General features: G+C 37.3%; 1 protein-coding gene across 1 annotated transcript in view; it reads left to right on the forward strand.

The window, feature by feature from the left end:
• The first annotated feature begins 9207 nt into the window (after positions 1 to 9207).
• The window catches only part of LOC132116475 (sorting nexin-16-like), a 4887-nt gene continuing 3024 nt past the window's right edge, over positions 9208 to 11070 (forward strand). Inside the window, exons 1-2 of the mRNA XM_059525335.1 lie at positions 9208 to 9418; positions 9514 to 9699. Coding sequence (XP_059381318.1) covers positions 9413 to 9418; positions 9514 to 9699 — 192 coding nt within the window. The 5' untranslated portion in view covers positions 9208 to 9412. The remainder of the gene's footprint in view (positions 9419 to 9513; positions 9700 to 11070) is intronic.

Consider the following 11070-nt stretch of genomic DNA (forward strand, 5'->3'; position numbering starts at 1 on the left):
TAGAAGTGTTCTTCAATCTACACTTTTGATGGCTTCAGAACGAATCGATGATTCTTCTTTATGATCATTCACACACACACACACACACACACACACACACACACACAGGAAAGCTGGGGTTCGCGGGGCCCGGTGCAGGTTGTACCTGTGGGCCCTGTTTGAAATTGTGTAAATAGCACAAATAAAAAAATGAAACTATGTTTAAGTTTTTTCAAGGTTGTAGGTGTCCAGGTACAGAAACTGAATAATCAAATGTAAATAGTATTGCATAGCCTTCACTGTATGATTTAAACATTATTTAAGATTAATTATTGTTAAAACTACAAAGGAATTCAGTAAAGAGCAGTAAATGTTCTCCCATTTAATTTATTGGATTAACATTAAGGACACTGACAGTAGCTAGTAAATTAGGCGCGGTCACTTTAAGAGACAATACATTCAGTATAATAATACACATCTGATGCTGAATTAAGCCTTTCATGTTTTTTTGTGTGATTGTATATTTAAACTGGCGAGATGTATTTGTTAGTTCAGGCACGGGAGGAAGCGAATTGTGTGTGAATGCACTGTTTAGAATGTTTAAATTGGCAAGACTTGAAACTCTTGCAATTGATAAGCTTTCGTGACGATGCACAAGACCTTCTTCTTATGCTGGTCTCGTGCAGTCGTTGAAATCGCCAGGGGTCCCGCTCAGACATGGGCCCCTATAATCATCACCACCTTCACCCCACTTACGACGGCCCTGGTTATATATTTTGCTGACTTGTGTTCTTACATTACCCTAAATGTTTCAAAGAATGTTTAATTCTATACGAAAGGCATATTTATCGTCCATTTTTGCTTTAATGCAAACATGTGTTTAAGATTTTTATAAAAATATGACAATCACATATCTCACACAGAGATCGCACTATTATAGTGTTTGGGAATGTTCATGCATAATTTAAATAATCACATGAAATCAGACTGAAAGGAAAAAGAAAACATTTTAGAATAGAACGCAACATCACTGTTGTCTAAACCATATTTGTTTTAACATAAAAGCAACCGATCTGGGGGGACTTCCGGTGGCGCGCGCTGCAAGATGGCTGCACAGCACTAGGCTCCTGACTAAAACCTCCTAATTGAACTTGTTTCTTCACGCTGAGGAAAATATCACATGTTATCAGAGCTGTACAAGTTTTATTTCAAGTATGGCAACTAAGAAATCGAGTTCACCACAGAAATCGGCAGCGGGTTGCAAACGAATCAAAACACTCGAGGACGACGTAGCCTCAATTGTTAACTATGCAATCGAAGCACAACAAGAGGCCATGCGCGAAATGGTTTCCCACATGTTGACAGAGGCAATACAATCGGCCCTTAAGCCATTCAAGGACTTTATCGACGAAAACAACGCTGCTCTTCGTTCGATGAAAGAGGAAATGGATTCCTTGAGTAAAAATGTGGCGTCAATTACAACCAAAGTGGATAATATTCAAGGCAGTTTACGCAGCACTAAAAAGAACGCGAACCTCTGCCTATCTCAGCTTGAACAGATGCAACGAAAATGCAATGACCTCGAAGATCGGTCACGTCGCAAAAACGTCCGCCTGGCCAATCTACCAACTGGAATGGAAGGGGACGATCCGGTCGGTTCTCTACAGAAAATGCTACCTAATTGGATCCCCGACCTTTCGGCGCGCTCAAGTCCGATCGAGATTGATAGAGCTCACCGAGTGTATTCGAGTTCCAACTCACCAAAACCACGATCGTTGATATTCCGGCTCCTCCGTTATCCTGACAGGCAAGCCATCCTTCAGGGAGCCCGGAAAGCAAAATCCACTTTGCCCGGAGGAGCGCGCCTGGAATTCTACGTGGACTACAGTCACGAGACAGCTCAAAAGAGGAAAGCTTTTTCGACCGTAAGATTCAAGCTTCATCAGAAAGGCGCAGAAACTTTCCTAATCTACCCAGCATCGCTGAGAGTCTCCCACAAGGGTCAGAAATACTCGTTTGAATCACCGGAGAGTGCTGAAAAATATCTCGAGGGTCTAGATGTCGACGCGTCAGTATCCACTGTTCGTAGATCCTTAAACTTCCCGCTACCGGAGGAAATGGAGGGGTAGACCTGACCATAAGGTGACATTGTTTGAGTTTTTTGCTGAATAACAATACATGGACCAATTCTCTATCGGCTTATTCGGACTTTAGTTCACCAAAGTGAAATGGTCAATTATTTTATTTACAAATATTTGCATTATGTCAAACTATTTTCAGTTTTCAAAACTCATTTTTCAATTCTCAAATTGTGCTGGTTGTAGATAGTTAATTATGAAGGTCTGGTTCTACTCAGAAAATGCGGACTAAATTACAATCCTTAACTTAGTTAGATCTGGTTGCTGTAATTCTAGTTATGAGAATAGTGTATGTTTTACAGTTATTCTGATTTTGGAATATTTGTTCTTTTATTTTAACCTCCCCATCTGTCAAACTCATAGGGGGCTAAGAAGGTTAATAGTGTTCAGACATTGCCTCGCGATCGCCACGGACGTTCCCTAAAAAGGGAAGGGGGGAGAGGGAGGGGACGATTAGGCGCGTAAAGCACTCGGGACCTTTTCTGTTTTTGGTTTTGCTCATTACGGTTGGAACTTTAATGGTACACTCAATAACTTGCACTAACCATTACATGCTAAGTTGTGAATGTCTGGTTACTACAGACCATGGTTAAAATAAACACGCTATCTTTAAACGTCAGGAGGTTAAACTCTCCTATTAAACGTACACGAGTGTTAGATCTTTTACACAGGAAAAAGGTTGATGTAGCGTTTCTTCAGGAAACCCACCTGACTGCCATGGATGCTAAAAGAATGCAAAATAGGTGTTATATCCCCATAGTATCATCTAGCTGTAAATCTAAGAAGAAGGGAGTGACAATTTTATTTAAACGTAATTCTAACTTTACTATTGAGCACACAGGTTCCGATGAAAATGGTAGAATTGCTTATTGCTGTACGTTAATAGAAGGAAAGAGGTTAGCATTTGTTAATATTTATGCTCCGAACTCTTATGACGCCTCCTTCTTTCCAAATGTTTCCAAAATCATACTATCTCTCCAAGGCTATTCATTGATCATTGGATCTGATATGAATGCTGTGCTCGACACAGTTTTGGACCGTTCCAATCCTTCAGTTTCAGTAGCACAAACTCAGTCTTCTACAGCACTGAGATCGCTCATTAAAGATATAGATGTGTGTGATGCTTGGCGTATTCATAATCCAACAGCCAAAGAATACACCTATTTCTCCCCAAGTCATAAATCATTTTCAAGAATTGATTATATTTTACTCTCATCTTCGTTACTTGCAGGGCTTATCAATATTGAATTTCTACCACAAAGCGTTTCCGATCATAATGCTGAACTAGCACATCTTCAGATTAATACATCTTGTAAACCAACCCGATGGAGATTTAATAATTTTTTACTGCAAAATGAAGACTTTCTTTCTCAACTGAAAGCAGAACTGATTGAATTTATCAATATAAACAAGGACTCTGTTGATAATCAGGAAATGCTATGGGCTTCCATCAAAGGGTTTTTAAGGAACAATGCTATCTCCTTTTTGGCTAAGCTTAAAAAAATTCATCTTGAACAAATATCAATGTTAGAGAAAAGATGTGGGGAATTAGAAAAGGAATTAGGCAATCAGTTTTCCAATGATACACAACAAAAATTACATTTAGAGAGGGTCGCACTTAATGATCTTTTGCAAAGAAGAGCAGAGTATTTAATGCACATTACAAAACATAAATATTATATAGATGGAAGCAGACCGAGCAGACTCCTTGCGATTACTCTTAAAAAACATGAATGACGTTTTAACATCCAAGCTATCCAGAGCTCAAAAAATGTTCTCACCTCACATCCCACCGAGATTAACAAAAAGTTCCTGTCATTTTTTGAAAAATTATATTCTTCAGAAACGCAACCCAGTAATGATCAGTTAAATTTTTTTTTGATCAGTTGAGATTAAACATACTTTCAAAGGAGGAAGCTGACAGTCTTGAATCTGAAATCACCATAGAAGAATTACACTGCGCATTATTAAGTTCAAATAAAGGAAAGTCCCCGGGAATCAATGGCTTACCAGTGGATTTATATCTAGCGCTTTGGGATCAACTTGGTCATATCTGGTTAGATACTATAAATGAGTCCATATTCAAAGGTCGTTTTCATAAAGATCTCAATACAGCTCTAATCACGGTTATGCCCAAACCTGGCAAAGACCATTCAGACTGTTCTAATTATAGGCCCATCTCCTTGATTAATGATGACGTTAAACTATATGCTAAAGTTATCGCCAGGCGTCTACAGTCAGTGATTCATAAACTAATTGACTCCGATCAATCAGGATTTATAACAGGTCGTTTGGCTTCCGACAATGTTCGTTGAGTTTTACATATCATTGCTGAATCCGAGAAGTTAGAAACACCCAGTGGCCTCCTGTTTATTGACGCTGAAAAAGCCTTTGATCGGCTGGAATGGAGCTATCTATGGTATACATTGAAGAAGTTCAATTTTGGGGATCATTTTATTGGAATGATTCAAACTCTATACGCATCCCATGGCCAGGGTTTCTACTGGTGGACTCATTTCAGATTCTTTTACTATTTGCCGAGGCACAAGACAGGGGTGTCCGCTTTCTCCTTTTATGTTCAACTTATCGTTAGAGCCTTTGGCACAGTATATTAGACAATGTAAACGTATTACCCCAATTCAGTTAGGCTCATCAACCCATTCTATTTCTTTATATGCTGACGATACTCTGCTATTTTTATCTGATTTACAACGCTCACTTCCTAACGCCCTTCAAATTATAGACGAATTTGGTATATTATCGGGGTTTAAAATTAATCATCCTAAAACTATTTTAATGCCTCTCAATTCAGACGGTTTTAATTTTCCTATTCCAGGTAATATTCAGATTTCAGTCAAATATTTAGGGATTCAGTTGAGACCTACTTTGCCCCTTATTTCCAAAGTTAACTATACGTCAATTTATGGGGGAGTTGAGTCAGATATTCAAAGATGGATGTGTCTGCCTTCATCTCCATCCGCTCGAATGTCAACAATAAAAATGAATATTTTGCCCCGCATCAATTTTATTAGCTCTATGCTTCCTCTCCCCCCACCAGTGAATTATTGGAAAAAGTTGGACTCTTTACTGATAAAATTTATATGGAATGGAAAGCGTCCTCGTATTAAGAGGTCTACACTTCAAAAAAGTAAAATAAAAGGTGGAATGGGCTGCCCTAATTTTAAATGGTATCACTGGTCTTTTATTCTGCTCTCAGTTTTGAAATGGTTTGATTCGAGCTCACAGTCTTCATGGAAACAACTAGAAAAAGATCGTATTTCACCAATTCGTTTGCAAGATTTTTTATTTTCAGGCCTTTCGCACAAGAAATGCTCACTGTATTATGGTCCTATAATTTCCTACACTCTTCAAATATTCAAAAAGATTGAAGCCTGTTTTGCATCTAAAACCTTATGGCACACTCATCCCTCGATTTGGCACAACCTGAACTTACTGTCTGGCGGTCAACCTTTCTTTCAGCCTTCCTGGTCTACAAAAGGCATTTTAACATTAAACGACATAAAAGGGGAAGATTCAATTTTGGATTTTCGTGACTTAATAGGAAGATTTAATATCTCGTCTAACACTTTATTTTTATATTTCAAATTACGTGCCGTGCTAAAGGCCCATAAGGTACCTTGGGGTGCAAATCTTCATACTCCCCCACTGGTGAACTGGATCTCAAACGCTCCAAGCACAGGAATTGTGTCATATTTTTATTTCTGCTTTCAAAATCTTAATACAGATAACTTTTCTAAAGCTAGAGCTTGGATAATAGATCTGAAAGTTTCTAACAGGACAATTGAATGGGATACAGTGTGGGATAATACATTCCATGCATCCACAAACCCAAATCACCAATACATTCATCTTAAAGTTATTCACAGGGCATATCTAACCACACGCATACGATATGTAATGGGTCTATCACCCCACCCATTTAGTAATTTCTGTGGATTGGGTTGTGTGGACACTTTGGTACATATGCTGTGGGACTGTCCAGATGTGCAAAAATTCTGGGATAGGGTGCTTGATGTTTTGTACAAGGCGTCGGGGATTTGTATCCCCAAAGATCCTGTTATTTTATTGTTGAATGACAATTCTCAATTTCCTCTATGTGAGAAGGTACGGAAATTCTGGTTAGCCGCCATGACCGCCACAAAAAAGTTTCTTGTTCAACGATGGAAACCTCCCCATGACCTTTCTATTAAACATTGGCTTCACTCCTTACTGGAAATATTATACCTGGAGCTGTCATCTGCACGGACCAATCACGCTAATCCTAGGACTGTTTTGATGTGGGAGAACTGGATATCTAAAGTCAAGACATTTCTGGCTAATTAATCTGCAGCTACGTATGGGTGTTATCATTAGCATTATTTTATTTGTCTTTCTCTGTATGAATTTTATTTTATCCCTTGTTATTCAGATACTGCTCAATGTCCCGAAGTGCAATGGGGTGGGGCGGGATGAGGGCTTTATAGGTAAATTAGTAGTCGTATAAGTTTTCTTTACTTTATTGCAAATATTTTGTAAACTTTTTTCAAAATAAATAAAAACACTAAATTACAAAAAAAAAAAAAGCAACCGATCTGGAATGATATCTCGATTATCAGCAGCACAGCGCAAGAGTGTGAATCAGGAGATATCATTTGATCTGTTCACTTCGAGAGGTCAGATCTGTCCGTCTTGACTGCGCTTATTTCACTCCTCCCTTTATTTCAGACGAGGAGCATCTCAAACAACACTAGTATCGCATCTATCAGGTTCATTTAAATTTAAATGGTTCTTCGAAAAGAATCGGCTCACATGAAGAACACATTTGCAAACTGCACATCTGTTAAGTATGGAATGCCGAAGCTGCCAATTTTAAAAATAAATAAATACATAAATAAATATATAAATAAATGTAAATAAGAATAAATTAATACATAAATATATAAATAAATATACATAGAAAAGAAAAAAAACGAAAATAAATAATTATTTATACATTTATTTCCATATTTATGTATATATTTATTTTTTTCCATATTTATTTAATTATTCTTTTATTTATTTATACATTTATTCATTTCTACATTTATTTATTTATACATTTATTTATTTCTTCATGTATTTTAAGGAATCAAACGAGTGGATTGAACGCACGCATTAAGACAGTGTCTTTCTGCCACCTGGTGTCTGTTTTAGTTTCATATTAAACGTAGGTCTATCACTTCATTGATTCCATCATGTCATATTTATGTCTTCAAAATGTAAAACACTTCATAATATTTCTATGCACTTGTAGGCTAATTGCTGTGTAAATGCATTAAGATCTCTTCTATATTGATGGCTCTGATGAAGCTCTGGTTGGATTTTAGTGGTAGGCTAACTGCCCTACAGTCTTATCCTCTAAATGAATTTATCGATGTGGATTAACATGACGTTCATACATTTAATAAGGTTGCCCCTGGACATGAGTTTATGGAGGTAGGCTAAAGATTACCACCGCTTAATAGAATAAAAAAATGTTCAAAAGCATTGGTCAGTATGCTTGCGTCGACTTCACTGTAGCCTAAATCTGCCCTGCTTCCTTTCCGTGAGTTCTGACCGAAAAATGGAAAATATCAAGCGCTTCAGTCTCAGAGTTCCAGGGCTTAATTTGTGCCACAATACGCCGGATCCGGAACCTCCAAAAAATCCGATCCGATCCCCCTCCTCCAGGGACGGCGTTTCCATATGGCAGACAGAGAATAGCCAGATGTGGTGTGAAAAACTATCCAAAATTCATATCTCTATTATAATTCTTTATTATTATTTATTTTCTTTACTCAAACACTATGTCTGTAAAGGCTAATGTTTTTGTGTGTTTGAAGACTGGTTTTTCGCAAGCCAATATAGCCTACTTTTGCACGTTTTAAATGTCCTGTGCATAAGCGCTTAATCATTTATATCATGAGATTTTGGCCAAGTGAATTAAACAACAAGAAAAACAAATCGCCCATATAGCAACAATAAATGTTATATAACCTGTAAGAGTTGATGAAAGCGTATAATGCGATGCACTTGCCTCAGATACGATCTCCTCATTCGCCAGCAAAAACCTGTTTACTCCATTTGAGCTTGTTTTTCATATAGCCTCATGTTAAGTGCAAGTGTCCGATACAATACCAACACTGACGACACAGTGTTGTTTAATTGTTGATTTTTTCACCTTTTCTTTATTTTTTTCCCCATGTGTTTAAGTAGAGTGTGTCATGAAATTGTTTTGTTTGTCAACACCCACAACAGACATCATATTGTGTGTATTTGATTGCTTAAGCTCAACAAACTACGAAAAATAAATCATATAATAGGCTACTCGCGAGGCGGCTTTATACGCGTGAACTTTGGATGTGACTGTGAGGGCACATAATACAGCCTTCGGAGCGCGCGAGTACCATGGCTTAAAATGCTTAAAAATGTGTGCAAATTATACATTTTTGTGACAATGCAACAATGACCCGATTAGTCAAGTGACTGTTCTGTCAGCTGTCCCGAGATGCGAGTGAAGTCTTGTGTCGGCGCGTGCTGCAGGTCACTGTGCAGACGAGATGCGCTGATGAGAAGCGCGCGAGAGAGTTCATGGATTCGACTCCTCATTACCCTACGCAGGAAGAAATGTAGGAAGAAATAAATGAAGAAATAAATAAATGTATAAATGAATAAATGTATAAATAAATAAAAGAATAAATAAATAAATATGGAAAAAAATAAATATATACATAAATATGGAAATAAATGTATAAATAATTATTTATTTTCGTTTTTTTGCTTTTCTATGTATATTTATTTATACATTTATGTATTTATTTATTCTTATTTACATTTAGTTGTATATTTATTTATGTATTTATTTATTTTTATCAAAATTATTATTTATTTTTATCGCTTCATCAAAATAGTAATATTATTAATGTTTGTATTTATTTAAAATGCTTTATTAATTAAGTGGCACAAGAACAAGAGATAATACATATTAAATAATATTATTTATTTCTAGTTTCAAGTGTACGTTACGCGTCATCTCCGCCGGTGCGTGATGACGATTTTCCGGCCAAGCGTCAGACGGTGATGGAAGAATAACAGCGAGTAAGTCAAACAGTAAAGATGAACTTATTCACTTAATGTAATTATTATTATAGAAATATGAAGTGCAGCTGAATTTATACTTGATAATTAAATATGATGTAAATTTGATGTTGTTTAGTTATCGCGTTTGTCTTTAATCGTGTCGCTGTGACGTAACGCTCTGTTTTTCTCCTCGGAGCATGTTTGTTTGTGTTTATTCACAGTGTGTTCTCTAATAGAGCTCTGTGTCAAAGAACCTCCCTCTAGAGTCCCGTTTGTGATGAATAAACTGTCTCCTCAGGCCGTGACTGCGATGGCCTCGCCGTTCGTCCCGGTCCCCGTGCCCTTCGAGCGAGCTCCGCGGGCGGACAGAGCCGCGTCTGCGGGCAGCGACAGGTGCTTCTCCAGCGGGCCTCCAGACGAGCAGCGGCCGATCACACCCACCGTGCTGGGCTACGAGGTGATGGAGGAGAGGGCCAAGTTTACCGTGAGTCCTTCTTACACCAAACACATTCACAGCAGACGGTGCTTCATGAGGACACACTCGGGGCTCTCATCGGTCAGGACCCGTGTCCTGTCACATTTTGCTACCTCCCATTAAGACAGTGAGTAGTACAAATCGACAACTAGAAATGCGACCTGTAAATGTATGGTTTATTAATTTCTGCATCTACCTCAACCCTAAACCTATCCTTTCAGTAATGCAGATACTGTAATTGTGTGATAATCGCGGTCGTAGCTAGAAGGGATACAGCTACAGGAAACCAACAATAAATATTTTTTTCTACGTTACCTATTAGATTGTGTTTTATTACCGTTTACACCAAACGCAACCCGAAACCTACTCTTACAGTAATGCAGATACAATAAATATAATTGTTTATCATGAGGAAAATTTTTTTATTTTTTATTTTATTTAACCCATATTTTACCAGGAATAATCCCTTGAGATAAAAATCTCTTCTACCAGGGAGTCCTGGCCAAAATGGCAGCATACAAAATTTTACACATAAAATATTACAAGACAAGCATTAAAGGAAAACAAAACAAAAACAAAAAATCCTGTCACAAAAATGTCCAGCACTCAAGATTAATGTAATATATAAATGTTAAGTAAAACAGGAACATGATTCTTTCAAATGTGACATCAAAAGGTTTCTAAAAATATTTAACGATGGCAGCATGTTTAGCTTCAAAGTACTCTGCATTTCATTCCATAGTCTGGGCGTATAACAGGAAAAGGCAGTTTTACCAAACTCGGTGTATGATCGAGGCACAGTTAAAAGTAATTTAAAAGACGATCTAGTTTTATAACTACCAGAACAATAAGATAGGAGACTACAGATATACAGAGGCAGTTTACCTATTAGAGCTTTGGCAATAAACATCAACATATGCATTTTTCTCCTCTGATACAAGGAGGGCCAGCCAACCAAATCAAACAAAGTGCAATGATGGGTACATGTAGGAGCATTTGTCACAAATCGTATTGCAGCATGGTATATGCAATCTAATTTTTTTTAGTGAAGATACATTAGCATGCATATAAATCACATCGCCATAGTCCAGCACAGAGAGAAAACAACTTTGAATAATCCTCTTTTTGGCTTCAGACGGAAAACATTTCTTTAAACGAAAAAGAAACCCCAATTTGGGTCTGAGTTTTTTTGAAAGATTGTCAATATGAATATTAAAACCTAACCTTTCATCAAGCCATATGCCCAGGTATTTATAGGTATTTACTCTTTCTACACAGTCCCCTTCCAAAGTTAAAATGGGTGGAATCACGAGTTTGTTACGAGAGCGAGTAAACAGCATATATTTAGTTTTCTTAATATTTAAAACCAATTTTAAATTT

The sequence above is a fragment of the Carassius carassius genome, chromosome 35 (genome assembly GCF_963082965.1).
Source record: "Carassius carassius chromosome 35, fCarCar2.1, whole genome shotgun sequence".
Lineage (NCBI taxonomy): Eukaryota > Metazoa > Chordata > Actinopteri > Cypriniformes > Cyprinidae > Carassius > Carassius carassius.